At 37.2% G+C, this 21,466-nt stretch overlaps 1 protein-coding gene across 2 annotated transcripts in view; it reads right to left on the bottom strand.

Annotated features, from left to right (window-relative positions):
- zgc:153704 (Lipocalin-like) overlaps positions 1–17,071 on the bottom strand; it is a 36,254-nt gene extending 19,183 nt beyond the window's left edge. The window contains exons 1-6 of one of the 2 annotated variants that reach the window (XM_056244310.1): positions 16,899–17,070; positions 15,943–16,082; positions 15,767–15,846; positions 15,572–15,685; positions 13,339–13,440; positions 13,148–13,259 (exon numbers count right to left, since the gene is read on the bottom strand). In XM_056244310.1, coding sequence (XP_056100285.1) covers positions 13,246–13,259; positions 13,339–13,440; positions 15,572–15,685; positions 15,767–15,846; positions 15,943–16,082; positions 16,899–16,994 — 546 coding nt within the window. In that variant the 5' untranslated portion in view covers positions 16,995–17,070 and the 3' untranslated portion in view covers positions 13,148–13,245. Of the gene's footprint in view, positions 1–13,147; positions 13,260–13,338; positions 13,441–15,571; positions 15,686–15,766; positions 15,847–15,942; positions 16,083–16,898 lie in introns of those variants that run through there. The other variant, XM_056244311.1, reaches the window with a different exon arrangement.
- Between the last annotated feature and the right edge of the window lie 4,395 nt (positions 17,072–21,466).

Genomic DNA, 21,466 nt, shown 5'->3' on the forward strand with positions numbered 1-21,466 from the left:
AGGTTGTGAAGACGTCCACTGGCGTCCTTTACACGTCTAGTCAGGCTGTGAATACTATACGTCCACTGACGTCTTTTGCACGTCTAGTAGCAAGACAGAAACAAATTATCAGGAATTATAATTCTTTATAAAATACACGATTTATATACAAATGAATATTTACTTTATCTTGTTTTTATAAATTATAATCACAAAATGCCCAGTATAGTCAAGTGATTGCAAAGCCACTGCATTTTAGTCATTATTTTAACCTGTTATATCTTTATGAAATACACAATTTATATACAAAAGAACATATATCTACTTTATCTTGTTTTTATATATTATAATCACAAAATGCCCAGTATAGTCAAGTGATTGCAAAGCCACTGCATTTTAGTCATTATTTTAACCTGTTGTAGGCCTACCTGATGTTTTCGTTGTTATTTTTTATGTAATGTATTTATATACAAAAACAGTATACCCGGTCACCATTTATGTCTGAATTGGATGTGCCCAAACCATAAACTGTGCTGCCAAGATGAACAAAAAATCTCGCAATACAACAAAATCCCGCGATAGGATAGATTATCTCGCGAGATGTTAACGCGTTCTCATAGATTCTAGAACTTTGAACAACCACGAGGAGAGGATGGAGTTGTGTCGATAGTATTATTAAAAATCTACTGTTTGGTAAGTACATTTTGTATTAGATTAACGTGCTTGAGGTTTACTTGTGTGACATGAATGAACAGAAAGAAATGATGCCCACATTGTCAACTGAAATTTACTGAGTTTGGCTAAAATTAGCCAGTAGGCTAATATTAACTTTGAACGTATACAACAACGGTATACCAAGTATATTGTTTAATGATACAGTCAAAGTTATTACTGTAACTTATTAATGTAGCCTTTTGAGAGTTTCTTTCAGAAAGTAAATTATCTGAAATGGAATGAAATGTTTAGCTGGATTTTAACATGTATGTTTCCAGTAACTGCTTTAAAAATAAAGCATAACATATTTTATACAATAAAATAAAATGTAATGCATGTTGATTACCTTTTTCTAATGTTTTATTCATGATTCATTCATCTTGTTCCATGTTTTTTTATTTTATTTAGCTGTAGACCATAAAAATATTTTGAAAATAAGTGCATATCATTTACCTCAAATTTATAATTTTATTTATTAATATATATATATATATATATATATATATATATATATATATATATTAGGGGTGGAACGGTACATGTATTCGTACCGAACCGAAACGGTACGGGCGTCACGGTTCGGTGCACGAATTTACACGGAGAATACACGGTATAAAAATAAATAAAACTCGCGTGGAAATTAATTAATGTAATGCGGAACTACTGTTAGATACGCGGGTTCTTTAGGGACACATAATCTGTACCATCGGCTTAGCTCTGAACGCGCGTTCACTTCAAACGTTGGCTTATACGCGCGTCCTATTCGCTTTGGACTAGCGTCGAACTAGACGCGATAGACGCGAATTTAACGCTCTATTCGCGTTTGGTGTGACCACATAATGAACAGGCTGCGATGTCAAGATTGCAATGCTGGAGTGTGTGTGTGTGTGTGTGTGTGTGTGGCCTGGTAAACCCTACGTTATGGGGACAAAATGTCCCCACAAAGATGGCAATATCCGAAATCCTTGTTCGTGTGGGGACATTTTTTGGTCCCCATGAGGAAATCAGCTTATAAATCATACTAAGTGATGTTGTTTGAAAATGTAAAAATGCAGAATGTTCCCTGTGATGGGTAGGTTTAGGGATAGGGTTAGTGTAAGGGAATAGAATATACAGTCTGTACAGTATAAAAATCATTATGTCTATGGAAAGTCCCCATAAAACATGAAAACACAACGTGTGTGTGTGTGTGTGTGTGTGTGAGAGAGAGAGAGAGAGAGAGACGTACGCGGCCGCGATCGAACAGTGGAAACATAAAAAACATACTCCGTCATTTTGTTCATACAGATCATTAAACCTGCAAAGTGTTTACTTATATTTGTGTACACTCGCAATAAAACACAACATTGTGCTTTTGTCACACTGTAAACTCTTGTCAAACTGTAACCTACAACTGTCACCCAACCAAAATCACACACACACACACACACTGTTTTAAAAGCAAAACATATTTATTCAACTCCATTTCAAAACAGTCTGTGGGTCCCATCTTTTGGACATTCATCATATCGCATTGGTTTTCATTTCTTGTCCTCGGAGCACTAATCTTACACATTCTACATTGATTAAAAAAGAAAATCGAATGCGTTTTTAATGGTAGTATTATTTTATACAGAAATCAATTATTTATAATTCAGATGAGAATAATGTTACATTGTTAATTAATAATGTTAATTAAAATTAAGGAAAACAAATATATTTATCTGAAATATAGCAAAATAATTTTAAATTCAGGTACAATTACCAGACATATCGCAAGGTCTTTTTGTCTTTTTATTAATTTAATTAATAAACGAATTATATAAAACTATTGTCAGTGCACTACAAATAAACTGGTTCTATGCCTTTATTAATAAAACTTATTTAAAAAATACAATGCCTTCTGCATTTTTGTTTTGCTTTTCCCTCCATTGTACCGAAATCGTACCGAACCGTGATGTCTGAACCGAGGTATGAACCGAACCGTGACTTCTGTGTACCGTTCTACCCCTAATATATATATATATATATATATATATATATATATATATATATTTCTCTTCCCTTAGATGCTGTGAAGAGGTGGAGCCCAAATGCTACAGACTCTGAAACTGATGCAGCAATGGCAGAACACCTGAAACACGCTCCAGGAACAGCTGGTGGATACAAAAACTGAGCCAAACAATGTGTTTAAAGGGATAGTTCACCCAAAAATGAAAATTGTCATCATTTACTCCACCTCATGTTTCAAACCTGTATACCTTTCTATGTTATGCTAAACACAAAGATGTTTGTAACCAAGATATCGCTTCCCATTAATCTTTCTCAAATAATGGTAGTCAATGGTTGCTCTATTTGCTTGGTTACAAACATTCTTCAAAATATCTTCTTTTGTGTTCAGCAGAAGAAATAAACTCATACAGGTTTGGAACATGAGGGTGAGTAAATGAAAGAATTTTCATTTTTGGGTGAACTATCCCTTTATATAATAATTCAGTATTTTGTAATTGGTATTTTAGTTTGGTTAACAAATGTTAAACATTGAAAAAATATTAAGAGACATTTTCGCTGTTCAAGATCAATAAAATTTGCTAAATCAGAACATGCTTTTTTTTCTTATGTCCACAAATAATGTGTTCTTGTTTGTGATGTACACGTGATTGAAACGTTTTATTGACGGTCAGGTCCGTCTGACTGGACCAATTTTGGAACTTTTTAAAACCTTTGTCAAGATGTGTAAACCTCAAGACTTGATTGCCTTTCACGATGTTACACAAAATGTGTGTGATTATTTTAAATGCAGGCTTATATACACTTAAATTATGCAGCAACACATTTAAACACACAAATGATGACGCATTTAGACGTCCAGGGACGCGCTGAAGAGACGTGTAATTCACGGCCAGAAAAGACGTGTAATTCACGGCCAGAAAAGACGTGTAATTCACGGCCAGAAAAGACGTGGAATTCACGGCCAGAAAAGACGTCGGTTCAACTTCCATTTTGGAACTATTTTTCAACCATAACGGGACGTGTCGGACGGACGTCTTTTCAACGGTCATTACACGTCCAAATGTTTGCTGGGTACGGAGTGAGTTCGACGCAGAAGTATAAATTGGGCTTAACCGGACCGCCTTCCAGTGTTAGATGCCTTTTCTATTGTGCCTTCTGCAGTTAAAGCTTATAAACTGTTTATTTGTGATTTACTTTATTTTATTTTATATATTAGTTCTTCGTATGTAAACTAGCTAACAATTATTTAATAAAGAAAAATATATGAATAACTGAAATCAAAAAGCTCGTCTGCCAATAAGTTTCAGCTTTACGATAAGAGTGAGCTGAACTGACAACGGAGAAGTCTTCTGTAACCTAATTACTGTAAGTATTAATTTAAATCGGCCTACGTAGGCTATTGATTAGAACGGATTTGACTTACTTAACCTAACCTGAGAATAAAATAAAAAAGGTGTTTAAGATTATGCACCATAAAACAATATAGACACTGTGATCAAAAGTTAAGAGCTGTTTATATCGAACAGTTTGCATGTAATGCATCGGCGAAGACTGAGGATGAGAAATAGGATTATGAGAAAAAGAGATAGCCTATACACTCAAAATCTCAGTTTGAAACAGAATCCTGTTTTTTTTTCTTTTGTCTGAACTGGTTAATGGTTGAGATTTTCAGGATGTTGATAACTAATTTGCACTGCAATGTCAAAATTTAAAGAAACATGAACTCGTTTTAGTGGGCATCTGGCTTGCACGTTGGCATGTTGTAGTTCATTTGCAAGTGCAACTGTTCAGATTTAGTGAACATTAGCTATATTTTGTTCAAATTTTCATCTCATCTTGAAACAAACAGTTATTATATTTAACTGCAACTGTAGGAGCCATTTGTTTATTGTTGGCATGATATTTTATTTTTTGGATATATTAGTATTTTGGACACTGGGTGGCAGTGATTAGATGCACACTGTTGTGAATAGGGGGGCATAGAAGCACATACAGATCAGAATCCATATAGAGAATACACGCAAACAACTGGAAAGAAGATAAGAAAATCAACCGGTATGTTCATCTGTTTTGTACTATTTTCTGCAATAATCTCTGGAAAATCGTGTGTCTGCGTAAAAACTTCACTCCTAACTAACTGCAGATGGCAAAGATAAGTATATTGGAAATAAGGCTATAGGGTACAGTAAGTCAAAGATTTCCATCACATTAAGTGAGAACTGGCCTGTAAAAGTATTGGTACTGGATAAAGATTGTTTCACGGAAGAACCGATTGTTTTCTTACATAAAACTGGACGCCGCCACTCCCAATCACGGGAACAACGGAACATTGACGCCACCTGTGCGGAGCTGATTGGAAACGCCGAACGACAACGCGCAGGCGGAGTGCAACATTAAGCTTTATTAGAAAAGCAATGAAACAGTGACCAGAAACTGCAACACTAATAGATTTCGTTGACTGAAACATATACTGTCACAGCAATATCAGCTGTTTGAAACATTCTGCCATCGGCGTGTGGTTGGATCACACTAAAAGTAATACAAATGTCTATTGTCAAGTCTGACGTTCGGTTACAAGATGGCGATGTTGCACTTGATTCTGAAAAAGAAAAAAGGGTTATTAAACGCACTGCTAAAGGTTTAAATGTTCATTGAAAACAAGAAACTTGAAATGTAAACAAGCTATGAAGTCAATAGAATTGCTGAAAGAGCTCATGAAATTAAAGGAGAATGCAAGTGAAGTGCAATCTAAATGGGTTAAATTAATCAACATCTGTGATGAAGCCAAAAGAAATCATGATTCATTGGTGAAATTACCACTGCTTGAAAATGAACTTGAAAAACAAAAGTCACTGGTTTCAACAAAGAATGGAAACTTTTGATGGTTTTATACAGCATGTAAAAGAGTGGTTTTCAGAGGTTGGATGGCATAAAACACACACCATTGCTAAAAGTGTAAACACAGTCAAAACCTAAATCAAACCACAAATCAAGTTCTTCATCACGTGCATCTTCAGCATCCTCTGCTTGCATTAAAGCTCAGGCAGAAAAGGCTGATCTCATGGAACGGGTTGCCGCCTTGCAAAAGCATGACCTTGAGGCACAGGAAGAACAACTGAAAACGAAGAAAGAAAAACTGGAACTAGAGACTGAACTGGCAGCAACCAATGCAAAAATCAATGTACTTGAATCAATGGAATCAAGAAACAGCTCAAGAGTATCTGATGGGATGAACTTTTTGAGAAAATGAGAAAAAGTATTTGAGAAAAGGAACTGCTCAAAAGAAAACATCAGTCAAATTAAATCCATATGCAAACACCTATTTACCTGATCATGTGCAACACAGACAGAATGTGTTGATGGGAACTGAATCTCCTTCCCAGCAACAGGTTGTTCGACCGAAAGAAAGAGCTGATAAACCATCTGTTAGAGCTCAGGATATGACTCATCTAACACAACAACCTGCATTTAATGATGGTAATCAAGGTGATATCTATCACATAATTCAGAAGCAAAGTGACATCACAGCTATTCTCGCTCAACAAAATCTCTCTTACTTTACCACCAAGAGACATTCCTGTTTGATGGTGATCCATTGCAATATGAAGTTTTCATCAGGGCATCTGAGAGAGGAGTGGAAAGACAGACAGATGACTCCTGCATTTCCTAGAGCAATACACCAGAGGGCATCCAAAAGATTTAGTCCACAGCTGCCAACATTTGTCTCCAGCTAAGGGCTATAAAAGAGCAAAAGATCTACTTAAAGAACATTTTGGTAATGAACATAAGATTGCCACAGCATACATGGACAAAGTATTTGCCTGGCCGGCGATCAAGCCAGAGGATGTGAAAGCACTGCAAGCGTTTTCATTATTCATGAGAGGTTGTTACAATGCAATGGAACAGCTCACCTAAATGGAGGAGTTGAATGTTGCTTCCAGTATGAAGACCATTCTTCTGAAACTTACTTGTGGAGGAATAGGGCATGTCAGCTCCAGGAACAACATGGACGTCGAGCTAGTTTCTCTGACTTGGTAGACTTCATTGAGAGACAAGTGAAGATATTGTCGAATCCACTTTTTGGAAACATCCAGGATGCTAAGACAACTACATCTGTCAGAAGCTCCACCTTTGTCAAAGCAAAAGAAAAGCTGAGACCAAGAGGAAGCAGTTTTGCAACTACTGTAACACCTGTAGAAACACAAAAACAAGAAAAAATGACAACAAATGGAATGAAAAATGTATCTGCAACTAATTCTCAAAATTCCTGTTTGTTCTGTGATAGAGATGGTCACACATTGGTGCGGTGTCCACTTTTATTCATTCATTCACAGAACACTACAAATTCATGTTTACAGATTTAAAGAACCATTCTGTAAAAGAAAAGGAGCTCCCAGAAGCCAAATCCTGGAAAAAGATGCACAGGGAAAAAATAGACTTCTGAAAGAAAAAGGGAGTCTGTTTTGGATGTTTGAAGGTAGGACACATGAGCAAAGACTGCAATAGTCGTTTGACTTATGACGTGTGCAACAAAAATCATCCTGAAATACTTCACATTGAACAAAAGGACATGGGAAAGAAAACAGAACTGAATGAGAAATCAATTTGGAGCAATGCTGTTCTCTCACCTCATACACGTGGGCATATTGGGGCCGATGAAGAAGCCTGTCTCTTCTCTATTGTTCCAGTACAAGTAAAGACCTACAAGGAAGACAGTGTTGAAAAATTATGCATTTTTGGATCATGGAAGCTCATCTACCTTCTGCACAAAAAGCTTAATGAGAAGACTGCATGTAACAGGACAAAAAGCCAGTTTTCTTCTGTGTACAATGAACCAAGTGAAACCTGTGACCAGTCATCATATCTCAGGTTTGGAGATATCAAGTCTGGACAAAAATGATTTCATACAACGGTCCAATGTATTAAGACATAAGACCATGCCTGTTTCCAAGCTCAACATTCCCGGACAAGAAGACCTGATTCAATGGGCTTACTTGAAGGATGTCAGAATTCATGAAATAGACGCGGGCATTGACCTGCGTCAAAGCAATGTTTCACCAGGTCAAAGTGTCAGAAAAACATATTGATTCCTATATGGTGGCCTGATGGGGATGTGCAGCAGGATCTCGTCGAATATCAGATGAAAGTACACCTCTTTGGAGCAGTGTCATAACCGAGTTGTGCAAACTATGCACTAAGAAAGACAGCTGAAGATAACAAAACTCACTTTCCACCCAGAGGTTATAGACACCGTAAAGAACAACTTTTACGAATCCACTGTGAGACACCAATGTGTCCCTGAGCAAGACACTGAACCCCTAGTTGCTTCAGAGCCGTGCGACCTCTGACATATATAGCAATTGTAAGTCGCTTTGGATAAAAGCGTCAGCTAAATGAATAAATGTAAATGTAAATGTACGTTGATGATTGTTTAAAATCCATGTCCATAGAACAGGACGCTGTTCTTATGGTAAGAGACCTGACTGGTCTCTGCCAGGAGGGAGGATTCATATTGTCAAAGTGGATCAGCAACAGCCATAAAGTATTGGGATCCAATCCACAAGAAAACAGAACCAAATAGACAAAAGAGTTGGATTTGGACAGGGACAACCTGCCGATGGAAAGAGCACTAGAATTGCACTGGTGCGTTGAAACAGATGTGTTCATGTTCAGAATTACTGCACAGCCACAAGCATACACCAGACGCGCCATCTTGCATGGTTGGCTCTGTATACGACCCTTTAGGATTTCTAGCACCGTTTATTCTGCCAGACAAACTGATTATGCAGGAACATATCTTAGACTGGAAAACAATAACAAGGAGGTGCACCTGGAAGCACTCACTCCAAACCCGCTTCTTCTGTTGAAAACCAAGCCAATACTACCGCCTGGACTTGTAAAAGAGGACTTATACTAAGTCGCAGATGGAGACAAGTGCAATACATGGCAGTTCTCTTCTGGAAAAGGTGGACACAGGAGTACTTCCAAGAACAACAGCGGTGGTCAGAGGTAAAAAGGAACTTTGCTCCAGGTGACATAGTTGTGGTGGTTGACTCCACTGCACCACGGGGCTCCTGGTTAATTGGCAGAATACTGGAGACGAAAGCAGATGCACAAGGCCTTTAGACAAAAAACAATATATTGGAAAGACCACCAACAAAGATATGTCTGATTAAAGAGACTGAGATTTAGCAAGGACTGGTGGTAAAGACCAGATCCCACCAGGTGCCATGTTCTGGAACCTCTGGCCCTAAAAATAACTATTTTGAAAAAGAAGACAGAAGAATCACTAAAGAAGATTAATTGGCAACAAAAATGTTTTTTTTTTAAGTGTGTAAAAAAGTGTGTGGGGTTGAGGGTGCAACGACTGGTAGGCTATTGGTAGATTATCGGTTCACGTGCCGCCAGGCACTAGCCTGGGTGATGTCACAGATATGTAACGTCACACATTTAAAACGATATTTATTGTTTGAATTTCGTAATAAAATTGATAATTTTATGATAATGTATATATAAATATTAAACTTTTTGGGAACACTTTACAATAAGGTTCATTAGTTAACATTAGTTAATGTATTACCTAACATGAACTAACCATGAGCAATACATTTGTTACTGTATTTGTTAATCTTTGTTAATGTTAGTTAATAAAAATACAGCTGTTCATTGTTTGTTCATGTTAGTTCACAGTGCATTAACTAATGTTAACACGATTTTAATAAAGTGTTTGTAAATGTTGAAATTAACATTAACAAAGATTAATAAATTGTTTAAGTGCAGTTCATTATTAGTTCATGCTATCTAACGTAGTTAATGTTAACTAATGAACCTTATTAAAGTGTTACCAATGTTTCTTATAAATGCTCTAAAAAGCACCATAGTAATAGTCTTTATGACTTTATGCTCTATATTCCAGATCTTCTGAAGTCGTGATACATTTTTGTGACGACAACCCCAAATTTAAGGTGTTATACACTGAAATTTTCCTCTCTTCTCTAGTACACAAAACAGCATACGACATGAGGGTGAGTAAATTACATTTTTGTTTTGGGTGGACTATTCCATTAACTTTAGACGTTTTATGTTTGGTTGTGTACCTTAACAGATGAAACTAATATGTACATCCAGCCTCTGGGATCAGGTGCATATTCCTGAAGCATTTTTGAGTCTTGCGTTCACTCTGTCATCAATTGCGTTGTAACTAAAATCCTCTGAGCGCATAAACTCTCTGAAATGCTTTTTGAATATAGGACTATGTGATGGATTTCTCACTCAATCTTCGAATTAAATAAGAGTTAAAAATACCACCTGTTCATGTTGAAATAGTGTTTTCATTACTGTAAAATAAAATATACAAATATTTTACTGCAATACAAATATTGGTATTTAAATTTTCACTACTGTTATATAAAATAAATAAAAAAATATGAGTAAAAATTATTTTCAGTGTCAAAATGCAAAACTTAATGGTTCAAATAGATTCAAAATATAACTGATTATTTTAATCTCTTGTTTTTGGGGTGAAATTTGACTTAATTTTGGTGTATATATATATATATATATATATATATATATTTTTTTTTTTAAATGTTCAGTTTGCCAATCATGTCTTGCAAAAGCATTTTCGATGACCCTATTTGACAGTATCAGGCCAAACGTTCCTCTCATCAGTGTACACAGCATGCAGTATTTTTCATTTAAAAAGTCTAACTACAAAAAGATTAGAAATGATCATATTTCTGTGTGTATGATTGTGTAGCAGAGTTTCCTGGTTTATTCTCAAAGCAATGCATCAGATATGTTTGCCGTTGCCAATCACCTCTCACCTTTAACCCTTCGAGTGACCGTTCAAGTGATGATACTGTTTGGCCATGTTCATGTATACGGCCAATGCAAACACACACAGTATAGCCTCCTGATACTTACTAATTGTCTTAAAGGAGAACTCCGGCGCAAAATGAACCTTTGGTCTAATAAAACATTAGTACCTAGTCAACCGTTCTCTGAGATTTGTTTTCATGATAATCGAATGTAAAGAGTTTTATCTCTAAAAACTGTTTAGCGTATAACACTAGTAATGGGGGCATCTATTAAGTAAAAAGAAATCGCTAGTTTATACCACTAACAAGACTCAAAATAGCCCCACAGGAACACAGTAACATAATGAGGGTCCCTACATGCAAAACGAAGCATGAGAACTTTGTAAGTGTACAGACCGTTTAATAAGAAGATATTTTATGAAGACAGTCCACTTCGTGTATACAGACAGGAGCCATCTTTGGAAAACAGTCTCGACTAATCAAACCACGAACGCCATTCATACAGTTCAGAAGTTCACTGAACTTCATACTGTTCAGCTCACTTAGCACGTCGTTCGTGGTTTGATTAGTCGAGACTGTTTTCCAAAGATGCCTCCTGTCTGTATACACGAAGTGGACTGTCTTCATAAAATATCTTCTTATTGAACGGTCTGTACACTTACAAAGTTCTCATGCTTCGTTTTGCATGTAGGGACCCTCATTATGTTACTGTGTTCCTGTGGGGCTATTTTGAGTCTTGTTAGTGGTATAAACTAGCGATTTCTTTTTACTTAATAGATGCCCCCATTACTAACGTTATATGCTAAACAGTTTTTAGACATAAAACTCTTTACATTCGATTATCATGAAAACAAATCTCAGAGAACGGTTGACTAGGTGCCAATGTTTTATTAGACCAAAGGTTCATTTTGCGCCGGAGTTCTCCTTTAATAGTCGACGTCAGACCTCTCTCAAGCTGGCATCCCTTACAGTTACCAAGACAAACTAAAACTGGAATTGACAAGGCAAATCATGTTGGAAATGCTCTGTTTTGTGTGTGTGTATGTAACATTAATTGAATCAGTTTGGATCAAAAGTCCACTAACCTGTGATGGATGATGTCATACCCAGCTTTGCATGTGATTGGCTAGAGGTTTCCAAAGGAACTTGAAAAAGCCTCTGTTTGTGTCTGAACAGCACCATTAGTAATAAGGGCCACGCGTTCTTCTCGCTCAAACGATGCCATTGGTCGGGAAGGGAATCGGTCACTCTTCCTCTCCCTGTGATCATTTTTATACTGCAGATATTTATTTGGTCACCGTTTAAATTTTGTTGTATAGTTAAATGTAAGTAGGAATCTGTGGGACTATAACTTATTGTTTTGTAGACGGATCTGTAAAGAGAGAGTGTAGATGTAAACACTTTGGAAAGTGGAGTTCAGAACTTTGTGTTGTCATGGATGTATCTTCACATTTGTTTAAAAAGGATAAAAAAGGAAATAAAAGGCAAAGTATTTTCCTGCATTCTCTGTTCATTATGGAAGTGTGGTTCAAGGTCTTTTTGTAAATGCTTCCAATTTACATTTATTCATGTGGGAGATGCTTTTAGCCAAAGCTATTTACTGTGAAGTGATTTATTATTTATGTATTAATATGAATTCGGTACCAGTCAAATATTTTGAACAGACGAGCTGGACTAGACCACTTTAAAAAGCACTAATGATTTGTATTTTTGTTCATTACATAATTTTCATACCTCCATGTGTAACTTATTTTTCTTCTTCAGTATTTCATTCAGTTTGAATGAGTAGAATCAGGCTGGTCTAATTTAAGTCAGTTTAATGTCATTTAATTTGAAATGACTTAAACATCCAAGTTGATTGTACTTAATTTAAGGCAACTTTTTTCTTTTTTTTTTTACAGTGTAACTGATTTTAAAAGTAATCATAATATCAAACGCTCTTAAAAATAAAGGTTCCAAATGGTTGTTTTTAATTTTCATGCTTCCATGTGTTTCTTCATTTTTTCAGTATTTCATTCAGTTTGAACGAGTTGAATCAGGCTGTTCTTGTTTATGATCTTCTCATATGACGGTTGGTACTGTGCCACTGTCATAACATTAATTATAAAAGGATTTGCAGTGGCACAGTACCAACCGTCATATGTACGGTTGCTCTCAAAAATATTGATGCATAAATTGAAGAAAAAAAGGTAGAGAAGATCATAAACAAGACAGCCTTATTCTACTCGTTCAAACTGATTGAAATACATGGAAGTATGAAAATTTAAAACACACTATTTGGAACCTTTAAAATCAATTACACTGTTAAAATAAAATAAAAAATTACCTTAAATTAAGTACAATCAACTTGGATGTTTAAGTCATTTCAAATTAAATGACATTAAACTGACTTAAAATTAGTTTAATCTTGTATAGCTTAAAAAACGTTGAGTTAAAGCAATGTAAAAATAAAGGTTCCAAATGGTGTTTTTTCGCAGTGATTCCATAGAAGCATTTTAGGCTCCAATAAAGAACCTTTTATAGTGAATTTTCTTAAAACAACCATTTTTTCTTAGTGTGAAGAACATAAAGAACATTAAAAAAGCCACATAACCGAGATTCAAAAAAGATTTTATTGGTCCAAACTCATGAAGAAATGAGGGATAAAGGGACTGATATGAGAGTGTAACACTAGAGGGCACACTAAATGTTTCACTACAGTCATGAGTCAGGAATCAGAGAGGATCTTCAACTCAGCAGATCAAGGGCACTCGTCTAGAGAGAAAAGATGGTCAGGTCAGGTCTGAAGAGGTTATTCATCTGATACTTGCTTTCTAAACACACAATGTTTTACCATTCTTAGGCAGGAGGGCGATGTTCTCCGGCAGAATGCCTTGCTCCAGAGAAAACGTAGTGAACTTGTCCAAGACGTCCTGGCTCAGGTCGGGTGTTCGGCCTACAAAAACAGTACAAGCACATCGAAACGTCCAAAACTATTCTAACTTAAGCCAGAATCAATGCAAACCTTAGTAAATATTTGTATTTTTTGATCTTGTTTTTTACAGCAGCCTACACATTACAGGCTGAAATTTAAGTTAGATTAGAAAGGGCATTCATAATCCATTTACTTCCGTAACATGATGTTCAACAACAAACATTTTACAATAAGGTTTACATGAACTAACAATGATACATACTTTTAATGCATTTATTAATATTAGTTCATGTTCATTTCAGTATTTACTAATACATTAAAATCAAGTTATACCTGAGCTAACATGAACTAACAAAAAATAACAACTAAATGTTAACAAAGATAAGAAATAAGCCTGTAACAAATGTATTGCTCATTGTTAGTTAATGCATTTTGATGGGACCTTGTTTTAAAGTGCTACTAGAAAGTCATTTCAGAGTTTTAATAAATTTATGAAAGAATAACATGACTAATTGACAGTAGAGGAACGAGGAAGTAAAAAGATTTAGTTTGGATTTCATGTTTACTGCAAGTGTGTTGCTCAAGGGCACAATGGTTCAGGAAATGCATTTTTACTTCTGTACACCACATGAGTTACAATGCCTTTTATCTCATTTAGGCCTGGTTTCACAGATAGAGCTTAGATTAAGCCAGGATTAGGCCTTAGTTGAATTAGGACATTTAAGTAGATTTTATAAACACGGTGTGCTTCTTGAGACAAAACAATGGCACTAACATATTTTAAGATCTGTCAGTGCAAGTTGCTTTCAGTTAAAACAGCAACAATTAATTGATTAACAATTAATCATGGGTATTAATAGGGGTGACGTTTTACTCTGTACAATCCTAAACCCTGGGTTAACGTCCTCATTTGCATATTTGCGTTTTCAGTCAGTGTCAGTGACTACGTTTACATGCAGCCAAATTTCGGGTTATGGTCGGGTTAAGGTCACTATTCGGGTTTCTGAAACATTAGGGATAACCCGTTTACATGCGTGAGCAGAGAGAGTTACTCCTGTATACATGGAATTGCAATATCCCGATGTAAACGCGACGCGCGGTTAGCGTCTGGACGTACGGACAAGGACAACCTTAAGACGCAATATGCGTCATTTCCGATTCTTCTTCCTGTATCCAAAGACAACAACAACAACAGCAGCACGCGGATAATGAATAGTTCGGGGCAGATAGCGATCGCCTTTGTTTGCGCTTTGGTGCTGGTAACGTTACTGACCTCGCTCCAAAAGTATGCCGTGCTGCGTCTCGCCATGTTTACTTCCGGTATACTGCACGCGGGGTTTTGTATGCGCCGAGAAGTTTCTCTACTCAAAAGACCAAGATTCCTTGCGAATAGAACATGCGCAGAACACACATCACTATGGGGATATGCCGATGCGCGTTTACATGACCAAAAATTCGGGTTAGAAAAGGGGTACCCCAGGTATAATATCCCGGTTTTTAAAATCCGGGATATGAGCATATTCGGGTTTTTGCCGGTGTTTACATGGCCGTTCGCGACCGGGTTATTGCTAATATCCCGGTTTTGAACGGGTTATTGGCTGCATGTAAACGTAGTCATTGATTGGACGAAAGCGCACGCGACCTGCACTGACAATGCGCGTTCTCATATTATTACACACTTTGCCGATGGCGACTGCACTATCAAGTGTCTTTTCTGAATGGACTTTTAGGACTACAAAGGTAAGAACGAAACGGTCTGTTCGTGTTGTCCGCCACCGTTTTACATTTTCCCCTTCAAACGCTGATACGATACATTATTCGCCAGAGAAACAAGCGCGCAGCCATCTTTAGTATTTTGCGTTTGAACTTCCTTTTTCGCGGTAGCTCTGGATATTTCTATGGCATCGCCGTCGAAGAGTAATTTGCTGGTAAAGTGGATTTACTTATTAAGTCAACGAAAGATATAATGAGCATTGCAGGCTACTGTTTGAAGTGGATATCATATTAAATGTCAGGAAAGATTTGAAAACGAGCGCAGTGTGAAAAGCCCTTGAGTTATTTCCATGCAAAACAAAGCTGAACCAGACCATCAAATGAAAAAATCTGAATTCACAGCTTGCAACATATTCAAGTTAATGTGAATGTGTGTTACCGTAGAGTTTGTCGAGCACTGTGGAGGAGCCGGCCTTGGTCTTCACAGTGTGGATCAAAGCAAACTCATCATACTTCACATCAACAATGGACATGTGATTATCAGTCTCCCAGCCTGTTGAAGATACATTAATTTCTCATTTGAGTCCTGTATAAACCACTACACTGCATTTCATGTCTATCATTTCTTCCTTACGGTCACTGCGGAAGCTGAACACTCCAGGAACAGCAGACTTCTGAGCGAGATGGTTCATCTTCCAGCATGTGCCATCCGATCTGGGAAGACAGGACAAATGGGTAAAATCTTTGCATGTGCAATCATGAGAAAGTTTTTTTCATAGTTTCTTATTTTTAGTGATCAGTTTGTCTTACTTGAGACTGGAATAAGCCATCTCCAGATCTCCTTCATCGGTCGGTGTCAGCACGGCGATGCCCATCTTCATGTGCGCCTTACGGGTGACAAACCACTCGGCATTGGTGGCAAAACCGATCAGGTACCATTTCCCAGCCACCTATATGAAGGACACACACATCAACAACATTTCCCCGGTGCTCTTTGGTCATTTTTGACTGAAAAATGTTACATTTGTTTAAAAAAAAAAAAAAAAATTCTTCATCAGAATGGTACAAAAGTTGGTAAAGGTTTATGCGCACTTGCTATGTGAACACACACACACACACACACACACACACACACACACACAAAATCATGGGCATGATTTTAACAGGTTAAATGGTCCTCAAAAAAATAGTCACCTTTGTGCTCCTCATGGTTAAAAATATCAGGCTCAAATTTTGAAAACAACTTTGATTTTCTCACAATTTTAGAAAGTTGTGATACAATATATTTCATATAAATATTTAAGATAGTATTTTTTCACATTTTTCATAACAATAAACGTAAAATTCTGTATTTTCCCTTTTAAGTTCCCTTTTTGAAACTTAAAAAGTTTTTGAAAAGAGATCAAACTGAAGTCTGTGCTCTAAACATTCAAGATTTACGACAGTTTAAGTTGGAAATTTAATTTTCAGGTATATGCTCAAAAAGTGAATTAATGGATTATAAATACAGCGTAAATATAATTTAGTACCACAAAATTTCCCCAAAATACAAAATATTAAATAAAAAACATTTTGGAACTAAAATATAGCACATTAATTCCATTGAAATAAACAAATGAATTCCGGTCATTTTTGACTGACACGTGACGAGCACCAGAGGGTTAAGGATATTCTGGTCTCTTAATATGTCCCTGAATCATTACAAATCTGCGGGATACATATGTTCTAGATACATTCCTCCTCTCATCACCGTCTTGCAGTCTTACCCCCTTGATGTCGAAGTCTGTCTGTGGTGTGACCTCAGAACTAACGGCAGCTGCACAGAGCAAAACTCCCAGCAATCCCAGTACGGTGGTTGGCATGGCTACGGCAGAGCTCAGTCCGGAGTGTGTGTGTGAATCTGGGCCTCGAGGGGTGAATTCTGAGCGGAGTCCCTCGACACACTCTTATATAGCGCAGCCCCCCGTTACATAAACACACGCCCCTTACACACACACACGCACACACACACACACACTTCCGGTTGGCTATCTTTGTGGGGACTCTCCAAACCGTATATTCTGTCCCCTTACACTAACCCGACCCATAAACCTACCCGTCACACAAAACTTTCTGCATTTTTACATAAAATAAATAAATAAATAAAACTCATTCTGTGTGACTTATAAGCTTGTTTCCTCAGTTTAGGTCCACAGTGACACGAGTCCCCATGAGTCTGTGTGCATTCAGGTTTAAGTCCCCACTGGGATAGAAAACATGTAGACACACACACACACACACACACCAGAAAGCACTTCAAAATATAGTACGTAATACACACATCTAAATGAGCACATACCCTTTTATATCAAGTTCATTGATATTATTTGTCTCCAGAGTACAGATATGTAGACCCACATACACAAAGCTCTAATACACTTGTATGTCTGTGCAGTTCCCCGATACTCAGCACACACACATAAATCTCAATGTCATCCATTCAGTTCTCACTTTTCAGTACACACACACACACACACACACACACACACACACACACACACACACACACACACACACACACACACACACACACACACACACACACACACACACACACACACACACACACACACACACAGGCATATATATAATGTTGAGTTTAGGGCCCTTTCTCATAAACAGACACACACACACACACACACACACACACACACAGAGGCATATATAATGTTGAGTTTAGGGCCCTTTCTCATAAACAGACACACACACACACACACACACAGAGGCATAATGTTGCGTTTAAGGCCCCTTCTCTTTTAACAGCTTTGTTATATAACAGTTGGCACAGAGGTTTGCAAGGGGGTGTGCTACTTTCTTTCTTAACCAGAGGCTACACACACACACACTCAAATGTTAGAGATTACTATTGGAAATCTTTCTTTCTTTCTTTTCTTTCTTTCGATCCTGATGATCAGGTTCTCCAGCATATTTTGGGATGTTTCAAAGCATCTTCAGTGTCAATAGAAGAATGTCGGACCTTCTGTGCAGGGTCACATGATTCGGATGATGCATTTTTTCAGGATTCTTTGATGAATAGAATGTTCAAAAGAACAGCATTTATTTGAAATGTCATTTTTATCAAGCTCTTAAAAAAAAAAAAACTTTAAATAGTTGTCTTTTAATATGTTCCATGTGTGGTTCAAAGGTAGAAAAGAGCCACCAATAATTAGAAGAAAAAAAACATCACTGCAAAACACAAACAGGGTGATAAAACACAAAGAGCTGCTGTATCTCTCTCTCTCTTGCTCTGGGCCGTTCTGGAACCTGGAACAGGGAACAATGTCAGCATTTTACATTGAAAACACAATGTTTACAGTGTAAACCTCTCAGTCACTCACATGCACGACAAAAACACATTTAAACACACACACTATCAACTCTATCAGCTGCAAAAGCATTTGGACTGTTGTTTTTGCTCTCCATTTTGAGATTTTTGCAGTAATTATGAAGTTAATAGTGCAATTATTGTGAGTTTTAAATGAATGGTATTTACATCCTTAACTATGAAAATCCCAGCAGGACACTTTATAGGTTTACCCCATATAAAGAGACCTGGGGAATTTGTTCTTTACAGCTGTTTCTTATTATAGACGTGAGATACGCCTATACGTTTAGCCTATAGGAGACGGAAACGCCTTCGGTACAAACTATCACAACAGTTTTCTAAGAAACTGCAATAACCAAACAGTGCCTGTCTGTAACTGTTTTTAATATACTGACACATTTAGCTTGAGATGCAGATAAACCAGAACAAGTATGACTGTTTGTTTGCAGGAATTAACTCGCCATCTGAGCTGATTACCTGATTCCCAAATACCTGATTCAACAACTCTAAACTAAACTAACTCTATACTAAATCTATAAATAAATATTTATGCTGGATTTATTGGTAACACTTAACAATAAGGCTCCATTTGTTAATGGTAGTTAACTGCATTATGAAATCTTTTATTATTTTATTAATCTTATTTAAAGCTGCATTCCGTAACTTTTTTGGGTTAAAAATTATCCAAAATACATATTTGAGAAAATACATAACCAGCCAGTGTTCAACACTCTCTGCTTAGCTCGATTCAAAGCGGTAAGCTTGTAAAAATGTTTTTAACTCCAGTGGTACTGGTGGATTTCAGCGGGAGATTCGAGCATGTCTTTGCGTCATTACGTCACATCTGTACACACACCTGCACACACATCTGTACACATAAAGAAGAGTCTCGGCTAGTAGGGTGTATTGAGTGTGAGGATGTTGGAGGTGGAGATTTATAGTCTTTTCTCACAGCACTTGATATAATTAAACTTATCAATTTGATGGCGGATCCAGAAAGGTTCAAACGACAATCACCAGTGACAACTGGAGACTCACCCGCTGTAAAATACAAAAGATTTCTTTCGGACTTCGGAGTGGCTACAGAAAAAATGACTGCAATTCCGCGAATATGGAAGTAAAATAATGCCAAATGTTTTTGAAACAATAAGCCTGTTGAATTGTACTAATGAAAAAAATATGCATTGTATTAACCCTGCTTGTATTTTAATGCATTGTATTTTTAGGGCTTGCATTTTTATAGGCTGAAATTTAGCATGGTTGAATATTTAAGCTGTGAATATTTCAAATCAAAAAATTTCAAACACATTTTCATTAGTAAAAATTCACCTTTCATATTTCACTTCCAAAATATTCAAACTAATTAAAAATACAACCTATAATATTCAACAGGCGGTTTTCTGTCCATTTTATTTCGCTTCCACAAATTCTGTGGTTCAAATTCGACAGTAAATTCAACGTTGACATCCAGGAGCTGCAGTAAAAGCAGTAGATTACCGAGCATAATCTCCATCTGCTGTTAGTCGACCTTGCCAGCAGGGGGTGCAAGCGCGTGTTGTTGACGAAGACCAGAGCAACAGTTAGCGCCAGAGCCATAGAGAGAGAGAGAGTTGTGACACTCCCATAGACCGCCATAGGAACTTTGGAATGCGGAAGTAACGCGTGTCATGGAGCGGCCAATAGTTCCAAACACTGATAGTTTCTCCATTGAACCCCATTCATTGTCAGTGCTTCCGAAGTACGTTTGCTGGTAAATTAATGAAATTACTGTATTTGTTTACTTTTACACACATTAGCCGACCTCTCGTGAATCTAGTCTGTAGTTATATTTTATGTAGCCAGTTTTAGTAAATGTTTATTGGAAGATAATAGGTTAATTGCAGCTATAGGTTACGTGACCAACACTTCACTAACTTTAGCTAACTTACGGTAACTGATGTATATAATATATCATATTTTTAATAATATTTTATATGTTTATATATATATATATATATATACATACACTCACCGGCCACTTTATTAGGTACCCCATGCTAGTAACGGGTTGGACCCCCTTTTGCCTTCAGAACTGCCTCAATTCTTCGTGGCATAGATTCAACAAGGTGCTGGAAGCATTCCTCAGGGAGTTTGGTCCATATTGACATGATGGCATCACACAGTTCCCGCAGATTTGTCGGCTGCACATCCATGATGCGAATCTCCCGTTCCACCACATCCCAAAGATGCTCTATTGGATTGAGATCTGGTGACTGTGGAGGCCATTTTAGTACAGTGAACTCATTGTCATGTTCAAGAAAACCAATTTGAAATGATTCGAGCTTTGTACCATGGTGCATTATCCTGCTGGAAGTAGCCATCAGAGGATGGGTACATGGTGGCCATAAAGGGATGGACATGGTCAGAAACAATGCTCAGGTAGGCCGTGGCATTTAAACGATGCCCAATTGGCACTAAGGGGCCTAAAGTGTGCCAAGAAAACATCCCCCACACCATTACACCACCACCACCAGCCTGCTCAGTGGTAACAAGGCATGATGGATCCATGTTCTCATTCTGTTTACGCCAAATTCTGACTCTACCATCTGAATGTCTCAACAGAAATCGAGACTCATCAGACCAGGCAACATTTTTCCAGTCTTCAACTGTCCAATTTTGGTGAGCTCTTGCAAATTGTAGCCTCTTTTTCCTATTTGTAGTGGAGATGAGTGGTACCCGGTGGGGTATGTCTTGACCATGTCTACATGCCTAAATGCCGCCATGTGATTGGCTGCTTAGAAATTAAGTGTTAACGAGCAGTTGGACAGGTGTACCTAATAAAGTGGCCGGTGAGTGTATATAGCCTATATATAAAATTATATATACATACACACACACACAATTAATTTATTTAAATGGGTTAGGGTTATGCATATATGTGCTTATATGTATTTAGGAACATAGTTAATTCACTCATTAACTATCTCTCCG

This window comes from Rhinichthys klamathensis, unplaced genomic scaffold (assembly GCF_029890125.1).
Source record: "Rhinichthys klamathensis goyatoka isolate OS25496 unplaced genomic scaffold, OSU_Roscu_1.1 h1tg000959l_1, whole genome shotgun sequence".
Taxonomy (NCBI): Eukaryota; Metazoa; Chordata; class Actinopteri; order Cypriniformes; family Leuciscidae; genus Rhinichthys; species Rhinichthys klamathensis.